Consider the following 20,569-nt stretch of genomic DNA (forward strand, 5'->3'; position numbering starts at 1 on the left):
AACAGCTGAACAAAAACCAGAAGTTAGCATGGATGGGAAAAAGACCCACAAGATCATGTAACAGTGGCCCGCAAAAAGTATTTGGACACTCATGACACACTTGCAGTCCAAGAATGTCCTAAAACATTTTGAGGCCACTGTTTGTGACCATGAGATGTTGAAATAATGAATCCCGCCAGCTGTTGTGACGTGAGGAAGGGGTGGGCTGGTTGTGTGCATCTCTGTTGATGCTGTGAGTGATGTCAAACAAATAGTTGCCATGGTTTATGGAGATGATTGCATGTGTGTGTGGGTGGGTGTTTAGTGTGACTCATTGCCTCTAATCCCCTTTATGGTGCACACCATTAGTCAAGAGGTTACCGGGAAGGTTAGAGACCGCAGAGTGTTATTAGAGCGCTCTGCATTTTGCAGCACCATCACACCATCTCTATTTCTCTCATTCTTTTTCTTTCTTTCTCTCCTTCCTTCATGCTTTCTGCCCGTCTTTATTAGTACTGCTTTCTAAGGCGGGCATTTGAGCAATTGTTTAACCTCAAGTCATAAACTTTGATACCTTTTCCCGCACCATCTGCGCTACAGATATGAGTGACAATTGAAGCCATCTGTCTGGTTGAGGAGAGGTGTGCTAAGACCAGAATATCACAGAGACTTGAGCTTGTTTCTTTTGACTTGGGCCAGTAAGTAACATCCTAGTCTCAGCCTCAGATGTCACGTCCACGGACTGTTAGCTGAACGGCCGTCTGAAGCATATGGCACACAAAATTGGAAACACTTCAAGGAGTTTCGCAGACGTCATCTGATTCTACAGGATTTCCGGGAGACATGTGTGTCACGTTCTTTATGGTCCGCTTTGAAACAACGCATTCGTGAAGCCAAACCCCTTGTGGAAGAAGAAAGCTGTGGTGTTTACTACTGTGACAATGAGCACTTACCTGGATAAAATAAACGCTGGATTTTCAAAAGAATGTGAAGTATGTGAAGTTCATGGCTTCGACTCTTTATAATATGTCCAAGACTTTTACACACTAGTCTGTTATTTTAGGGACATCGATGTTACATTTTCATGCCCCTAAACATGACGCTTAACAAATCGAACTGCGATTGGATGCTTTACATGTCAGTCAGACGGCCTCTGGGTGGTCCTCGGCCAATGAAAGCTGCCTTGGATTCCAGACCTTCTGTCGTCAGTCTGAAGGTCTGGCTACATGAGACTAGTAACATCCTACCAGCCACCTAGCAAACATTCAGAACACCCTGCTAACCAGCCAGAAACTCCTATCAACACACTAGCAACTATTCTGAAGAGTCTAGCTAGCATCCAGAACACTATAGCAAACAATATTTGAAACAGTATTTCCTTTCACACATACTTGTCTGTATCATTTTTGGAAGCCGGCTTTTATTGTGGGCACCATATCTTTGCATAAATAATACATGATGGCGCCGTTTTTTTTTCCTTCATGCCTTTTTGAACTTTTTTCATATGCTGTGCAGTCTGCAAATGCCTGTATTTGTGTTCACCTAGTTCAGAATCAGCCATTGTTTTTTATGTAAACACGCGCTTGATGTACGTCTTCAACCGTTGCGCTCATGTCTTGCCTCTTTTGTAGCGTCCCGCGCATGACACGTCATTCTATGCAGTGCTCAAGATAAAAGAAGTTCAACTTTAAAAAAACGCACCTCTAGACCTGCGTCTCGAGTTGTGCCGCAACGATAGTTTGACAGGTCTTGCAAATTACCTGGTTCTATGATACATCATCTATCCTGTGTCCAAAACATTCCCAAACCATGGATGTTGATTTTTTTGGGGCCAAGTCCTTCTCCTGCCCTGAATTAACCTGGTTCTGTGCTTTGTTCCATGTTGTAACAGTAAACCCGCTCTGTTCTGTTCTCGCAGGCGTGCTGCATTCATATTCCACACCGAGGGGACTGGTGAGAAAATCGTTCTTTTTTCGGTTTAGATATCGCACATGCTCACATCGCAATTTTATGACGATATCAATTAATCGCACAGCCCTTGTAGAAACCACCTAGCAATGCCCCTAGCAGCTGTCCAGGACACCCTAGCAACAACCCACAACACTGTAGCAACAACGTAGCAACACCCCAGCTACCACCCATAATACCTTAGGAACCATACAGGGGTGCATTTCCCAAAAGCATCGTTAGCCATCTATGGTCGCAAGTTCCGTCGTTATCGGCATAGTTCAACGAGTCGGTGTTTCCCGAAACCAAAGTTCCAACGAACATTCGCAAACAGCATCACAAAGTTGCGTGGTTCGAACGACAGCCTTCGAGCTGTGGTTAGAAGCATAGTTTCTTGTTTGCGTGACATGTGGAGTCAATAAATCCTTATCTTGAGCCAAATAAGCAAGCTGACTTCTTTTATTTAGAATACATTCAAATGTTGTTTATGACGTTTAGTTTGTCAAGAGATTTAAAGTGTCGGTTTTGAATAGTGCGCATGTGCGAACATGCTCTACTATGTAAGAACGAGCCTATGATTGAATCTGGAAATAGAGCAAAATAACTGAGAAAAATTTGAAATAGTCCTCAGATGCCATATAATTTATAGCAAACATCTAGCATTAATTCGATCTCAAACAGATTCATTAAAAGTAGGCTAGTTATTACTTCACCACCTGCGTGACGTCATTAACCAACGTGGTTGAACGACCAATTTGCGACAATATGGTTTCGGGAAACAGTTGTGACTAGCTAGTTGATTTCTTCATTGATGCATTGTACTATGGTAGTTAAGCAGCGGGTTACGTTGTTGTACGGGAAACGCACCCCAGAACAGCCTACATACCTACTCTCTAGCAACCATCTAGAACACCCTAGCAACCACCTAGCAATGACCTTGCAGTCACCCACAACAACACTGTGGCAGCAGGTTTTGCATGAGCACTCATATTTTCTTCCAAATCTTACTTTATTCTGCTTTTTGTATGAATACATGCACTCACAAATGCTCCCTTTATTGCCCACATTAAACCCCACTGTTGTTTTCCAGGGTTGTAATTGTTGTTGTGAATCCAGACTGAAGAACTCGGTGAAGGCAGTACTGTTTATTTTTCCTCAGGCATTGTGAAATAAACCAGAGCTCTAAAAACAAATAATGTTAAAGTATAGAAACATGAGCCACTGTAACGCTCCTAAAGGCACAGATTTAAGTTCAAATCAGATGTGGTCGGGAAACATTTTAAGCGTATCGATTGCATTTCTCTGAGCAAGTAACCCTGTTGATGATGTGCAGAAAAAGTGTTTTGGATGGCTGTTCTACCGCACATCTTGCTAATGTGAACTGGATGGCCATTTCTACCACTTCAGTAATGCATTAACTGACTCTCTCACTAAAACAGCAAGAATGTGCACTTCATATTGATTTCTTGAATTACTTTTTGCTTTTTAGAGAGAGGACAGGAAGGGGACGGGGATGGGGAAATGTAGGAGTCCAACTTAAACTTGTGTCGTCTGCATGATGAGCATCATAGATCAGAGACTGATTTGCCAAGTAGGACATGTTCTTGGATCAACATCAGGTTGGTCCCTGGTATAACATTACTTTCAACCAATTTTTTTTTTCTTTACCTATCAGTTGTCCATGGTTTAAAGGGTATGACACAGTTAGGGTTTGTTTGATAGGGTTTATTTAGGAAAATATTTTCCTGGGCAAAAATAGTCACAGTCACTCATGTGCTAATGGACAGACATTACCTTCAAGAGTTTCACAGATTTTCTGTCACCAGTTGTATTATTATTTCCACTTTGGTTGCGGAAGTAACAACCTAGACTTGTGTAGGTTCACCGTGCTTTTGCAATGGTTGTTTTGGCATTTATTATGTCTTTCATGAGGGCAGAGCCGACATTCATCATTGATAACAGCTTAAGATGAGAAAGATACTGTAATATGCTTCTTAAAATGAGAAACATATGTAATATTTATATTCTAATTTATTCATTTTTGTTTCATTGTGGTTAATGTTAACTAAAACTAATACTATTAAAATAGTTTTCGTTGATTAAAATAAAGCTGTAACAAAAAAAGTGTAGGTTGATGTACTAAAATTACTGAAAAATAAATGACTAGCTAAAATTAAAACTGAGTGGATACATTTTTTTTATATTAATAAACACAACAGTGTATAAATAATACTATAACACATGTATTTATTCATATATATTTATTTACATTAATTTATTATTATTCTATTTACTTTATTATTTATATACATTGTTTGTTGCTGTTGACCCTAAAAAATGCTGGGTTGTTTCAATCCATGTTTGGGTCAAATATGGACAAACCCAACCGTTGATTTTTTTAAACCCTACAGTTGGGTTTGTCCATATTTGACCCAAGCATGGGTTGAAACAACCCAGCACTTTTTAGAGTGAACTCCCCTTTTTTGCAGCACCTGTACAATTGTACAACAAATTATTAAAAAAAAACTTAAATTCTGATTTGATCAGCTGGCAAAATTGGCTAAAATCTGATTTTAATTTGATTTCAAACCAACCACCTTTTGGTTTGTGCTTGTATTGGATTTTATGTGTTTTGTTCTGTCCAGATTTTTTTGTGCTAGTCTAAACAAGGTCAAAAAGATGGAGACAGAATAAATATAACATGACTATGTAAATACCACATGATGTCCATTTTTATAAGAACAAAGCGTATGTCTGAGGCACAGTTTTATCCTATATGTACTCTCTCTTTACAGTACCAGCTCTTATCCAACATGAGGCCAGTGATCCTGCAGGCCGTTTCTCTTCCATCTTTATTTGTTTGTGATTAATTTGAGTTGGATTTGTTTTGGCCCGGCTGTTCTTCCATCTGTCACAGCTGCGACAAAACGCGAGGACCCGTCGTGACGGCCACTACCCATCCGCCCACTCACTGCTGACGTCACGCGTCCTCTCGCCACTTCTCGCCATCAATGCTCTCGTAATCCTCCCTTTTTTAGTTCCTTGCCATTTTTAGGTTCCCCTACACTTCCCCAGAGGACATCATCTTGCGTTTGCGTGTATTCGATGATGTTGCTTAGAGACTTTAGTCATGAAGGATGCTTCATTCAGAATACAGTGTTATTGTCTGGCTATAGAAAAGCACAAACAGGCTCCGTCACTGCTGTTAGACAGTGTGAATGGATTTATTGGAGCAGTCGTTAATCACTTGTGATTGGATGTAAGTTTCGATTCGACATTCATAATCGAGGAAACAGGAAACAGGCCAAGACTGAGGAAACAATGTAATGTTAATGAGGCACAACCGTCGCTGAAAGGTTTTTCATTTCAGATATCTACACAGAAATGGCCCTGTTTAAATGTATTTGTTGACTGTGGCAAATGGATTGGCACTGAACATAATTACAAAACTAGTTTGAGTAACTAATGACAGAAGCAAATAGATTATATACAAGACCTTGTTCTAGTATTACGGTTGACCTATTTGAAACTTCTTGCATACTTATAGCTGCACATAAAGAGATAAGACGAGCGTTAATATTCAGGGACATTGCAGATGCAACAAGTTCAACTTCATTGTGAACTTACCTGTGGTTCTTGAAGAGAGAGTATTTATATCACTTAAAGGGATAGTTCACTTTGAAATTAAATTTTGGTATGTTTCAGCTTACCTCAAGGGCATCCAAGATGTAGGTGTCTTTGTTTCCGCAGTAGTTTCAATTTTGATATTTTTAGGTCAAACCGTTCTTGTCTGTCAGTTATATAATGCAGGTCTATGGTCACCACCTCAAAGAGCATGCACAGAGAAGTCCAAATTAAACAATTCCCCATCGTAAGTACACATTGATGGCCTAAGACATGAAACGAGCGGTTTGTGTGAGAAAACGAACAGTATTTATATCGTTTTTACCTCTTGTACACAACCCATAGACAGTATGACACAACCACATCCAAGTGATCTGAGGGCACGCGCGCTTCCTGGTGTGTGACGTGTGCGCGCTGCGCAAGCGCCGGAATTAAATGAGGTTTTTTTTTTCCTGTCATGGGGGGGAAATGGTCATTTTTCTGCAGCGCCGGATGAAATTCTATGAAGCCTCTCTGCGGGTAAATAAGGGGAATTAATGTCGGTTGATAGGTTAAAGAAGTAACGTTATAGGAAAGTGTCAATGGTCCATTTCTGAGATAGGTGGCGGTAATGCACATATTTGTTTGCGATCCGCCGTAAAAAAAACAAGAAGAAGAAAGCGCCGGAATCGTGCGCGCCCTCAGATCACTTGGACGTGGTTGTGTACAAGAGGTAAAAACGATATAAATACTGTTTGTTTTTTCACACAAACCGCTCGTTTCATGTCTTAGGCCATCAATGTGTACTTACGATGGGGAATTGTTTAATTTGGATTCTGTGCATGCTCTTTGAGACAGTGACCACAGACCTGCATGATATGACTGACAGACAAGAACGGTTTGACCTAAAAATATCAAAATTGAAAATACTGCGGAAACAAAGACACCTACATCTTGGAAGCCCTTGAGGTAAGCTAAAACATACCAAAAATTTATTTCAAAGTGAACTATCCCTTTAAGTGATGGTTAATGGGTCATAAGTTTCCTATTGTGTAATTTAAACCTGCAACCTTTAATTTAGACCCGCAATTTTCTCCTGGCAGATGTAAAAAAAACTTAACAGGTGAAAAAAAATCCCGTTGACTTACATTGAAGGAGGGACCCTATAGGCATTCCTAGAGACATAGGTGCCAGTGAAGAACACGAGATATTCTCCATTCATTTTAACCAATCAAAAAATCGATTTAATTTCGGGAACCTCTCTGATTGGTGGATCTCACATCGGGTCATAATACTCACTGTTCTCCTATTATATTTAATATTACAACATAACAACCTGACACAAAAACTTGTGCTTTCAGTTTTTGACATGATACTAAATTGCATTTTAAGTAATTAACTTCAAAATCAAAAGATATATCAGCGAGCGAGAGAGAGAGACGCGTAACTAAACTCATGGAAATAATGTGTTTTGTTTGATTTGGTAATGTATTTGTAGTCCGTTTGTTTCTCGTCGCGAGACACAAAGAACTTTTGTGTAATGAATTCATCAAGTGCATCATCGCAGGGGCAGTACTCTTGAAAAACTAACACCAAGTATAACTAATTATTGAGTAATTAATTCGATTTGAGGAGTATTTGTTGCGTATATTGTCATAGAACAGTCATACACCACTCACATTTACAGTAGTTGTAAAAAATAGACTTTGTTTTGGTCAGTTCAACGCTATAAACTGTGTTCAATTTATAACCCCTCGAAGAGCATAGAGGAAAAAGCTCTATTGCAATGACAGTGATTTGTTATTCATGTGAATACTACCATTAAAAAAAATACAGCTCTGGTTTAATGATGTCTGAATCTGAACTTCCTGCCAAATCCTTTTTTTTTTTTTTTTTGTCTGTGTGTGTGTGTGTGATTTGGTATTGTTAGCATAGACTTAAATAACTTGATAAAGTTCTGTTGTTTTCCCACAGGATAGTCGGACACACTGAGCCATACACTAAACTATGCTGCAAAGGCTTCTGCATTGACATCCTGAAAAAGCTCTCTCGCAACATCAAGTTCTCCTACGACCTCTACCTGGTCACCAACGGCAAACATGGCAAGCTGGTACGAGGGATCTGGAACGGTATGATCGGAGAGGTGAGGAAACATGCCAGTTTTCTTTTAAAGGAAAAAAAAATCTTTTGACCACATTTACCTTAATACACATTACTGGTCTAATTTTGAAAGATTCATTGGTCCTCCACATAGTCTTGCTCCACCTCAATGCCACCAAGCCCTTATATTTCAGCCCCTCTCCTCCAACAATCTGTCATTTTGATAGCACTTTCCAATCAATTTCTGATGCATAAAGTCAAGTCCCGTCCTACATTTTGTTTAATTTTGGGAAATAAAATACTTCATATTGTTCATATTTATTGAAAATGTATTGAAAAGATTTCTGGTACAGGATATACAATCCTCTATTCCAGATTCTAAAAACACAAACAAATATATATATACATATAAAATGCACATTTTAACATTTTATAAAAACACATTAATTTCATAATTGAAGTTTTAATATATTACATATTAATATTATAACAGTAAGGAAAATCAGTCACAAATGCCATTTCATATTGACACAATTTTCGTAGAAATCTATTATCTTAATACACTTCTTTATTCAGATTCTTTAATGCCATCTCTGTGATTCCAGGAAGAACATTTAACATCCATGGAACCTTTCCATTGCACTAAATGTTCTTTATAGTGGAAAAAGGTTCTTTAGATTAGACTTTTAAAATGCTCTTCACACTAAGAGAAAATGGTTCTTTTAAGAACTGTTCTCTGAAAGGTTAAATGGGGAACCAAAAATGGTTCCTATATGGCCTCGCTGCGAAAACCCTCTTTTGAAACCTGTGTATATGGCAGATTCTAATGAAAACTGACTCTACAAGTGGTTTAGCATATTTGATGCCAAGCCAACAAAGAAAACAAAAACTAAATGTTTATGAGAGAAAGACTGTTGACTCCAAAATGGATCGAAAAGCTTGTTCATTGCAGGGAACGTGACTGACATTGAAATGACACAAACAGCCTTGTAAATAAACTTCTCCATCAAGTAAGTTGAGGTCTGATGCGTAGCAGCGTCTAATTTCAGCATCAGAGTTTCAGACTGTGACATGCTCCTGCTTTGTCCTGTTTTTTTCTGGGATTCAGAAAAACTATTGTGCTCAGTGAGGCATTATTCATGGTGTGGATTAACCAAAGAGAGAGAGAAAGAGAGAGAGAGCCTGTAAATCTGCAAACACACACACACACACACACACACACACACACACACACACACACACACACACACACACACACACAGTGATTATTGGATTAACACAGCCACAACAAACATGTTTACTGACATGACATTAAAAGAACAGTTCACCCAAAAATGAAGATTCTGTCATTTAACTTAATGTGTGCTATAGATGTCCAGACACTTCTTAATTAACCTCTATTGCATAATAATTAAATTTTTTATTTCATCTTTCTTCTCAGGTATTTTATAAGCGAGCGGACATGGCCATTGGCTCTCTGACCATAAACGAAGAGCGCTCTGAGATCATTGACTTCTCTGTGCCGTTTGTGGAGACGGGCATCAGTGTGATGGTGGCCAGGAGCAATGGAACTGTGTCTCCGTCAGCCTTCTTGGGTAAATTACTACTGTAAAACAAACTAAATTAGCACTTTTAATGAACAGTACCCGACTGACATTTCTCAGTGATTTTACAGTATTCAAAATCATAGTACTTACTGTAAACACAGGAAAAACAGCACAGTTGGTCATGTTTTTACAGCTAAAGCAGGTGTAAAATTGGAGCAATATTACTGTAAATAGTATTATGTGTATATTATTGAAATTAAGCTAAACTCGACCCTTCGATCCCCTTCGTTACTGTTGCTAATTCAAATAAGCTAGACAGGACATCCAACTAAAGTTTTCATTGAACAGTGTTATATTTATTAAAATGTGCTCATAAAATGGCAAAAATTGGTTGGAGGTTATTCTTACGTGGGCTGGAATGAATTGTGACACTGAAAGGTAGTTTTGCATTTAAAGGATCTGAAATTACACAGCAGTGATGTGATTACAAATCAGATCAAAAGCTGCAGGGTTTAAACCTACAACAGTGTTGTTTTAGTTATATTTATGTTATATTATACCATTTTTAATATCTTTTTAAAATATTTTTATATTTTCTCTTTTCATTTTAAATTGAGTTCAAGTTTAAGTAATTGTGTTATGTGCTTTATAGTTTTTGTTATATTATTATTTTATTTTTTAATATTTCTATTTAGACTTATTTTTATTTTAGTAATTTTAGTACTTCAACAAACATTTTATTTCTTAAGTTTTTTAAGTCTATTTTAGCTTTATTTCAGTTGATAAAAACAATGTTAATAGTTTTAGGGGTTTTTTTGTTGTTGTTTTTTTACAGCCCAGTTTTTTAACAAGTACACCATTGTTGGTTTGGGAATCTTATATCCTGTGTTGAAACTATTTCATTTTCACCAGTGTGGTCCGTTAGCCATCCCATAAATCCTTTTGCACATTTTTCCATTATACTGTAAACAATAAACCTCCCCAGAACCCAGAATTCATAGTAAAATACAACTGCATGCTGTCATTTCATAAAACAAGTTATAAATATTTACAGTGCAGTCTTACTCGTGTGTGAGAGAGTGTTTCTCTTGTTTAATGGGATATGAATCGTGTTGACTTTAATTTGCACCTCATTCTGCATGTATCAGAATTTAAAAAGGCTTCGCAGTCCTACTAGAATAAAAAGTGTCATTTGGAATGGCGTCCTTTGCTTCATCTGTCTTTGTCTTGTCGTATCTCTCTCTCTCTCTTTCAGAGCCCTACAGCCCTGCGGTGTGGGTGATGATGTTTGTCATGTGTCTTACAGTCGTGGCGGTGACTGTGTTTGTGTTTGAATACTTTAGTCCTGTGGGCTACAACCGCAGCCTGGTCAGTGCCAAAGGTCAGTGTTCACCGCCTCTACTAACACTTCAGAAACAGTGGCAGGTTTGACAGAACATAAGCTAGGAGAAAAGGTAATTCGTGTAATTAGAGGAACATTTTAGCACTCAGAGACTGTGCTTTCATAGCTCAGGTAAATATTGTTTAATTGAACTGAATCTTTTTTGTCTGTCATAACATTTCGGAGATATAAAAATAGACACAAATGAGATATACAGTAAGGGCTATAGAATGAATGTGGACCTGCTTAGATCAGCTGGTTTTGGTTGAGAAATGTTTGAGTTTGTATTGAGATGTTTTGATGGCAGACTTAAGAATTTGAGCACAGTTTGAGTTTCTTTAGATGAGATACCCATAAGATTATTTAGGCCTTTTTCTCAGGAGGATACTTCAGCAAAAGTCTCTATTTGCTTTCTAATTAATCTCGTTGCTTAAAAATACAACACATTTTATTTATGAACGTAAATGACCTTGAAAATAATAATGTTTACTGTGATGGCAATGGCTTTTATTATTCACCAGTGAATTATTTAATGGAGCGTCTATTTACACCAAGTACCAATAGCCCATCCTGTTGGCAGAGGCTATTTACACTAACTCCGCCCACCATTGTCTGAGCCAGAGAAAATGACAAAATAAACCCTTCTGATAACAGGAGCAGTGGCGTGGAGAGTAGGGCAGGTGGTGTTAGCGATCTGCCTTTTCCAAACTCATTCTTCTCTTTTTTCCATCATATATCTGCTTGGAGAGGTGTTTATTTTAAATAAACATGAAGAACATATTTGAAAAGTGTAAATAAAGTACCTAACGGGTATTTAGTAGTGGGAATAAAGTGTTTATTGGGTAGGTGTAGAGGGCAAGGACAAGTTAATGTCCCAATAATGCAGCTTTCATTTATGATTTTAACACATATAATCATATACACTGAATATGTTGTTATTGCATACTGTTTTATAATACACTGATGTGCAAATAGTATCTGCCGCTATTCGCACTAAGTATAAATAGCATCTAACAACTATTTACACTTAGTGCAAAGAAAATACTGCTATTTTCACTTGGTGTAAATAGCATCTGATCTATTACTGATAAAATACGGCTATTTTCACTTTATATAAATAAAAACCAATAGAAATATTTCTAAATGTAACCCAACATCAACTATACAATTAAAAATGACGAAGAAGCTTTATATTGTGTATCTCAGATCCAGGTGGGCCAACGTTCACCATCGGGAAGTCAGTCTGGCTGCTGTGGGGGATCGTCTTCAACAACTCAGTGCCCATTGAAAACCCCAAAGGCACCACCAGTAAGATCATGGTGCTGGTGTGGGCCTTCTTTGCCGTGATCTTCCTGGCCAGCTACACGGCCAATCTGGCCGCCTTCATGATCCAGGAGCAGTACATCGACACTGTTTCTGGACTGAGTGACAAGAAGGTAAGAGCTGCCAGCGTCTCTCTTAGCCAAAAGGCCATTCTGGAGCGCGAGTTTTAATTAAGGTCGTCACTCTGTGGAACTATAAGAGGGATTTGGGCTGATGATATGTGTGGATATGTACCCTTTTATGATGAAATACTGTGATTGGAGTACTAATCACTAATTTGTGTTATTTTAATAAGACATTTATGGACAGTTTGAAACATTAAAGGGGTAGTTCACCAAAAGATGAAGTGTCATAATTTACTCAGTTGTTCCAAACCTGTGAAATGTCTTTTTTTTGCTGAATACAAAGGAAGATATTTTGCAGAATGTCATGTACTGTGAACTGGTTACTGTGTTCAGCAGTACTGATGGCTGGATGAAATAATCAAGGATTGTGTTGAGTTTTCGAAATGTGTGTAATTGCATGTTAATTAAATTTTGCTTAAGCTAACTAGTTACCTAGTTATCCTAGCTATATAACTGTGTGACACTGTTGGTTGTGTAGAGATACATCAAGGTGAAGTGATTTACGATGATACTGAAAGCTGTTAGAACTGACAAGCTTCAGATGGAAACTGTTAGATAGCAATTTTGAAGACAAAGTGAGACTTTAAGCCACAACACTGTCATTAAAGAGCCACACGAGTTGACTACCAGGGATTTGGACATGGACAGCGAGATGTTTTGCTATGAATTCAGATTCAGGAGTGTGCCTTGGAGGCATTACACAAAGAACAAAACGCCTGAAGGGCAAAATAGCCAGAGGGCAAGAATATCACTAACAGATCAGACTGTTGCTTTGAAACTGCAAACTTTGATAGATAAACATTTTTTTATTTATATACTACAATTTTGACTTATTTTAAGAATTAATAATTTATATTACTATATTAAAATCATACTTTTATTAGAAAAAGAGACAGAGAGAGAGTGAGTTTTGAAAGACAGATGAAAGACAACACTTATACTGTATTCTCTCAGACGACAGCAAATACACTTAAAATGACGCATTCACTGGTGCTGGAGTCTGTCACATGTTCTCAGCCAGAATACAATCACATGCACCTGTTCCTTAGAGACTGTTCTCCTTCATTCACACTACTGTTGCAAGGTTACCTACATTACAGCACAGTTATTCATGCCTTGGGTTCTGAAGTGCTGTCTTAGTGGCTATATTACATTTATTTGATATGACATTAACTGCACTTAATGAACACGGCCAGAAGCACGTAAAAACTAAATGGGAAGAAATTTAGCAAGGGAAAAGTAATATTGAATTCCTTGGATGTTTGGCCAGGCAGCTGAGATAATTCCTCGTCTTTGTGAGGAAAATCTGAGGTTCAAATGTTAGAATTTAAACAGAGCACAGAATTAATTGACTGAGAAGCACTTGGGGGTTGAGACAGAAAAGAGCGTTGATGACCCAGTGGCTTTGGTCCGAGCGTTATCACTGCAGCCATTTTTTCCAGCTTTCTTCCTGAGGATTAATTTCAGTCATTTTCTCTCTTGGATTTAGATTGTATTTAATGTAGCATTTGCAGATACAGAATCGTGAGAATCTTTGGATGAGGGTGAAGACGAAGGCTGAACCTAGAATAAATTCCCATGCAAAAATCCAGCTTAAAGCAAAATCAATCACGCTTTCTAGCAGCATAGCTTTCCCAGGCAAAAGCCATTACTGGCATATCTAGCGGTGCTGGAATCTATTGAAATGCACTAATCCTTAACTAAGTAACTCATCCAGAGATGTATTTTTACCACGTGGACTGTACTTTGTTCTTAAAGTTCAATTTAAACATGCTAACTTGTTGAAATTCTAACTTTCAGTTCCAGAGACCGCAAGACCAATATCCTCCATTCCGGTTTGGGACCGTGCCCAATGGTAGCACAGAACGAAACATAAGGAGCAATTATCCCGAAATGCATTCCCACATGGTTAAGTACAACCAAAAAGGTGTGGAGGATGCTCTCAACAGTCTCAAAACTGGGTGTGTTTCCTGTAGTTTGTCACCTGAATCTCTGAAACAAATCTGCCTCCTGCGTATTATCTTCTCTACTAACATGCAACATTTCTTTACTGCTAACAGGAAGCTGGATGCCTTCATATATGATGCAGCTGTGCTTAACTACATGGCCGGTAAAGACGAAGGGTGTAAATTGGTGACCATCGGTAGCGGGAAGGTATTTGCCACGACAGGCTACGGCATCGCCCTTCAGAAAGAATCTCGCTGGAAGCGCCCCATAGACCTCGCTCTTCTTCAGTTCCTTGCAGACGGTAACCTCAGAAACTTACATTATCTAGAGGAGCTCTGCTTCAAAAGCCTGACTGAAATGTATTATGTATTATCGCAGGTGAGACTCAGAAGCTGCAGACAGTGTGGCTCACTGGTATCTGTCGTAACGAGAAGAAAGAGGTGATGAGCTCTAAGCTGGACATTGACAACATGGCTGGAGTGTTTTACATGCTTCTAGTGGCTATGGGTCTCAGTCTGCTTGTCTTTGCATGGGAACATCTACTGTACTGGAAGCTACGGCATTCTGTCCACAAGTCTGAGCGTTTGGACTTCTTGCTGGCTATTAGCAGGGTAAATTTTATGTGATCAGTTTTTACGAATCCAGTCTACTATATGGTGCATAATAAACATACCTTAACAGAGACTTTAGAAACATAAACGTGGTGAAATTGATTTTCAGGCTCTAGGCAAATTGAACTCCAGGCAGTGATTGAGCACCAAAAGTCAAGGGAAAAGCTGTTAAAATGAAATGAGGGTCTTGGGGTTATGGCATAGCTTCCAAAGCCCTTTTTAAGCACATTCATAAGCTTAACAAACTTGAAGACCTCATTTAAAGGTGGAATATTACAAATGCATAGGCAGCTAAAATACTTTTCTATTGACTACTTACAGCCACTTTCAGAGATAATTATAATACTGATAAACAGAGAATCTTATCAGCCACTAACAGTTCTTTGGATAATTAACCACATGTAAAATCAGCTAATAGAATTTTGATGTGGTAAAAGTAATTTAAGACTTTAATTTATATAGGTAATTGCAGAAAAAATATAGAAACTTGATTTTGTTATAGCTTTTAAGGAGATAGATTGTATGATATTATGAGGTGAAAAATGTAATAATTCTGTTTGCTATGGCACAAAGAACTGTTTAGGTGAATGCACTCCAAAATGCCAGGCTCAATTTTCCTTATTTCTTCCCTGAAGGGAATCTACAGCTGCTTTAACGGTGTGGAAGACACGGACCGTAAAGGGAACATGCAGAACCCGGATGTCACCACCAGTTACACTCAGGCCAACATGCTGAAGATGCTCCAAACCGCTAAGGACATTGTCTCATCTGCAAGAGTTGAAAACTCCCTGGACAATGCCACAAAGACCATAGAGAACTGGAGTCGACGTGACCCAGAGTCAGCCAGACCTAGTCTTCCTACCTGCCTCATAGGAACGGACTTCAGCCATAGTCGCCTGCCCTGCATCGCCAGCGTTACTGACAACCACTCACCGTACCCTCAAAACGTGGACAGCACCACTCAGCACTTGCTGGAGAAGCCTCATGTGGGAACACGGCCTACCTCACTGCGCTACACTCTTCCCGCACGCACCAGCCACCACCACATCTATGAACGAACGCTACCCATATCTAGCCTCAGTAGTCCCCATATTGCCATGAGAGACCCACCACCTCCTACAGCCCCAAAACCCCACGTGTACATGGACCAGTCCTGTCACCACCCTACCTCTCGCTACGTCTCTTACCGTGACTTTCAGGTACCGGACATCTTTGTGGAACACCAGGAACCTTCGGGAAGCCATAAACAATACATGGCAGGTCTGGGTCGCAAAAATAGATCTCATAGCTACGTAGCAGCATCTCCAGAAACTCGACGGAGGGACGACTATGATGTTCCCCAGTCCTGTCTGGCTGAGCTTAAAAGCAACCACCTTTTGGAAAACCATTCCCATACCACTCCCTGCATTAGAAGCCACTTCCAGAGACCCGGCTCTAGCTGCAACTCCTGCTCCAAGTTGTATCTAGAACCGGAGAAGGATGACGTTCCTCTTCTGGGGAAAGATAAAATGAACCGTCGCGCCTCTTTTCTCAGGGCTACGTGGGGTGGTGACAGGATCCGGCAGCTGGATGAGAAGCCCTCCACCTCTGCATCTTCTAGCAGTTGCATCAACATGCCTGATCTGTTCCCTCGAGTGGTGGTGACCAATCCCAAGCCTTCGAAGATGTATGGCAGCGCTGGTAACAACCTTCGCTACAACATGGCTGTGGAGCCAGCCTATCTGGACCCAGCCCACATGGGCTCCTACCCATATAAGACGCAGAAGCTCAAGTACTCAAAGTCCATCCGCCTTCCTTCGTACCGGGAGGCGATTCTACAGAATACGGCATCCCTGCGACGCTCCTCTTCCACACTAGTGCACGGACACTACTCAACGTTCCTGAACTCTTACACAGACCTGCCGGTGTACTTGAGTCCTCTACCGCAGGGACCTGCTCACTTCCATGAGCATTCCAAAGACACGTGCCACCTGTTTCCATGTGTCAACCATTGCCCGGATAATGCCACCTTGGTGCCCCGGTTAGGCAGCAGACCTGTATTGTACCAGAACACTGCTATTGGAAGTTATGAGGGGGCTGGGCGCTCAAACGAGGAGTCATTGCACACTGTGCCGTTCTCTTCCGTGCGCAGGGACCGCAGGCAGGTTCTAGTGGCACGGAACGTACACAGTCCCTATGCCCCACGGCCCTGGGGTAGGGTATCTAGTCTGGAGTCAGAGGTTTGAAGACCTTTTAAGAGATCTCCAGAGACTGTTTCCCCCAAACTGTGAGGGTAAAATGCTGGGGACTGCTCAACGCAAAAAAAGCTTAAGGTGGTAATCTCAGTGCAATAATACCCTAAGACAGCAGGGATGGGAGGGGGGAATGTACAAGTGATTACTGTGGAGACTTCTTTCAATATACTTTAAAAAATAAGAGTAAAAATAATAACGAACTGTTCTTAATCTATAATCTATTGATTGTTATTTAAACTGTTTTTAAATGCCATTACACCAATTACACTCATTCTCTGCAAACAATTGGATGTAGCATGTTTTAAGGCAGCTTTAAAACCAAAAGGGTTTGAATTGAAAATCTGGTTTTTATTTGTGCCAGGGCATTCAGCCATTTTGAATCTGGAGAACCACTGGAGAATTTTATAACATAGCCACACAAAAATGTCTTCCAAGAATTTTCTAAACCCAGGGGTTTGAGAAAGCCATTCATTGTCAAATTTTGTCACTCCACTGATGTAATTAAGATCTGATTTTAAGAATGGTGAAGAATTGATTTACCTTCTGTAGTTCCACAGCTATTTCACTGTGTAATAAACGATGGGATGGCCTGAGGGCCAATTGAAAAGGACTACTGTCTTTGTGTCTTCTGCAAAGGAAAAAACAAAGTATGACTCATCAAACAGCTGCATGTTCAAGTCATTAGACAGACATCTTCTTGCAGAAATCTCATGCATTTTGTACTGTAATTAACTGCTAATCCAGTAGCTGGTGAACAATATTATAGACACTTTCACTTGATTGCCTTGCTCACCTAAAGTTCTTGGGAATATTGAGTCTAGAAAACCAGTCTCTACAAAATGTTGCATGCATATAACCACATAAACGTATGCCAAGATTATATATGACCTAGGAGGAAGAATGTTTCATGAATACAATTTCACTCTTGATTCGCTCTACATAGTGGCAAATGCATTACTATTCATACTTGCCAAATGGAAAAACCATTACATCTACAGATTCTGCTGTAAATCAGGGTAGGGAATGCATGGACTGCATTAAAAAGGCATACACGACCACAGTATGATATTAAACAGCGTTTTTTAATTTGCTGACCTCATGTTTTGAAGCAGCCTGTGGTGAAGTCGATGCATGGCGAGTACGTCAAATGCTGACTCCGCGTGGCAGTTGCAGACTCTCCGAGAACAGTTTAATCCATCTCACCTTCCTATGTCTTTAAGATGTGACGTGGGTTGCTAACATTCATCTTTCCTGTTGAGTACCATTGTGGTCTTAGCCCTTCCTGAGGGCCCCAGGAGGACTGGAAGGGCTCCAGCGCTCCGCCTGTAAAGTGCAAAGGTCAGTATAATCACGTTTGGACAAATGGGCTGATTGACCCTGGGGAATAGTATGCTTAATCATGCCAACTTAGGATGATGCACATCTGGGCAGTGAGCCAATAAACAGGGACACAATATCGACCTATAGCATCCACCCACCTTCATTTAGTACCCTTGAGATGGAACAAGATGCAAAAGTGACCACGAGGATCAAGCTCTTGAATGAAGAATGAAACCTTGAACTCTCCTTTCAGCTGTACCAGGGGTGTGGTGGCTTGGTGGAGAGAGAGAAAGCACGTGTAACAGTGTCATTCAAAGCTGCTGACAGAAGAAGCTTTTCATTAAGGGAGATTTGGTCTGTGTATGTGTGTGCGATTTATTTTCCCGGTCATTGTTATCAGAACAACTTTATCCGCCAACTTCCCAATCACAAGATTTATTGTCTCATCTCAAAAAGAGAATGCAGTTAGCATGGAGAAACAATCTGAGGCTTATCCTCTCATCTCCTCACTCTGATCTATGATGGTGTTTGTGTGAGCAACAACATGAATAATCGGACATTGGCAGATACTAGTTAGATGACTTTGAGGCTCATGAATGTACATGAGTGAGAGAAAAACATACGATGATAACTAGGACGTGATGGATGGATCTATTTCATCAGCACCTCAGACGGGGTTTCAGGGGGAAATGGGTATGGCTGAAGAGCAGAAGGTTAAGGTTTCTACGATAACTTTTGAAGGAAACAAAAGCAACATCAGTACTGAAAGCCCTTCACAGCTAAGATTTATCAAAGCTTGATGATAGATCCGTTCTTCAGGCAATCAATTTTCAAGCCTATATGAGCTATCATTTTTCATAACGGCACTGAGATGAATAATGGTTTCAAGAGGCCTTATTTAATTGTATCTAATAAGAAAGGTGGGATTGTTGACATGGCAGATCATACAATGTCATTATAGCTGTGATCAATGAATGCTGAATTCTTTTGTGTAGTGAAATAAAGGAAGAGTTTGCAATTGTATGAGTGGAAAGATCGTAAGATCAAATGTAGGACGGTTTCTATACAACATATTATAAATGAGGCCCTCTGCATCGTATTAGTGCAGATAGTAAAGACCTCATCAACAATATGGTTGGCGTCCACCCAGGTTCTAACAGACCCTGGCTGCAAAATGTAAGCACTGCCCTTTTCCGTGTGCATTGGCATGAGCCTCGATTTTGTGGGCAGATGCCATGACATCTTGGGGAGCTCATCAGTGTGCACCATGAGTTAGGTGGCACATGGGCAGTAAAGCCAGTGTGAGCTGGGCAGCGGCAGATTGCGGACCATGATGGCATCTGATCTTCATCATCCATTATTTTATGGGCGTGCAGATGGATCTGGCTCCCATCGGGAGGTCCCTCTCTGCTGGCAACGCAAATGGCCTCTCATGGGTGGTTAGATGAGCTGCTCGGATAATGGGTCAAATAACAGCATAACAAGATTCATCATTTTTCAGAAGAAAATCTGAATGATGCTAGGCCTACATGCTAAAGTCACAATGCTGGTTCTGGGCAATGTTAATTTTTTACACCTTTTTCGTTTTTTATTTAGTCAATGAAATTTTAGAGTGCAAAATATTTAAACATTCTATACAGACCTTATGCGCCTGAGAAACGAGGGCGCCGCCATCTTTAGAATATTGTCTTTTAACTTCCGTTTTTGTGGTCGCTCTGTATATTTCTATGGCATTGCTGTCCAGGAGTAGGCTTATTAGGTTTTTAAGTGGATTTACTTCATGTAAAGTTAACGAAAGTTATCATGAGGACTGTAATGTTTAAAGCAGATGACTTAACAAATGTAAGTCGACCGGGAAGATTTTAAAACGAGCCGTTCATTAATAAACACGCAAAACGCTGTGAAAATACAGACCGGAAGTCAACGAGCGCAGCGCTGAAAAGGGGCGGGGCTACATACGGTCTATACTAATTAAATTTATACGTAAAAATTTAACTTGTTATGAATTCATGCTTTAATTATTCATTGTCCATGTTTTGCGCGTTGTTACGACAAAAGCTTACAGCCTGGTACGTTCGTGTTATTTTTCACATATGCTGTAGGCTAATGTGTATGTTCTAATCTGAATTACTGAATAATCTCGTATGTAGGCGAATATGCAATTCTGTTAACCCACTAGCAATTCAGAATTTCCGTTTTCTTCACTGTTTAGCTTCAGCTCACGCAGGACAGTTCTCAAATATAATTGACTATCATCATCAAAAATTATTTTGTGTTTTGGAATATTCTAATATTTTTGACGAATAATTTCACACTGCCATCGGAATCAAAACAGCACTTTTATGGCTCTGTCCCTCTTTTTCAACGAAGGCCATTATCACAGTGTTCAGTGTATACCAGAGTGAGTCATAACATCCATTGATTAGATTTATATTTCTTTGGGGACAGTGCT

The 20,569-nt window shown here is 39.7% G+C and overlaps 1 protein-coding gene across 1 annotated transcript in view; it reads left to right on the forward strand.

Annotated features, from left to right (window-relative positions):
• Nucleotides 1–17,400, forward strand: part of grin2ca (glutamate receptor, ionotropic, N-methyl D-aspartate 2Ca) — a 68,712-nt gene extending 51,312 nt beyond the window's left edge. Inside the window, exons 7-14 of the mRNA XM_079894620.1 lie at nt 7,504–7,672; nt 9,071–9,224; nt 10,432–10,557; nt 11,764–11,993; nt 13,806–13,966; nt 14,066–14,253; nt 14,331–14,563; nt 15,199–17,400. Coding sequence (XP_079750746.1) covers nt 7,504–7,672; nt 9,071–9,224; nt 10,432–10,557; nt 11,764–11,993; nt 13,806–13,966; nt 14,066–14,253; nt 14,331–14,563; nt 15,199–16,788 — 2,851 coding nt within the window. The 3' untranslated portion in view covers nt 16,789–17,400. The remainder of the gene's footprint in view (nt 1–7,503; nt 7,673–9,070; nt 9,225–10,431; nt 10,558–11,763; nt 11,994–13,805; nt 13,967–14,065; nt 14,254–14,330; nt 14,564–15,198) is intronic.
• Nucleotides 17,401–20,569: the final 3,169 nt, after the last annotated feature.

Source organism: Squalius cephalus (assembly GCF_949319135.1).
Source record: "Squalius cephalus genome assembly, chromosome: 1".
Taxonomy (NCBI): domain Eukaryota; kingdom Metazoa; phylum Chordata; class Actinopteri; order Cypriniformes; family Leuciscidae; genus Squalius; species Squalius cephalus.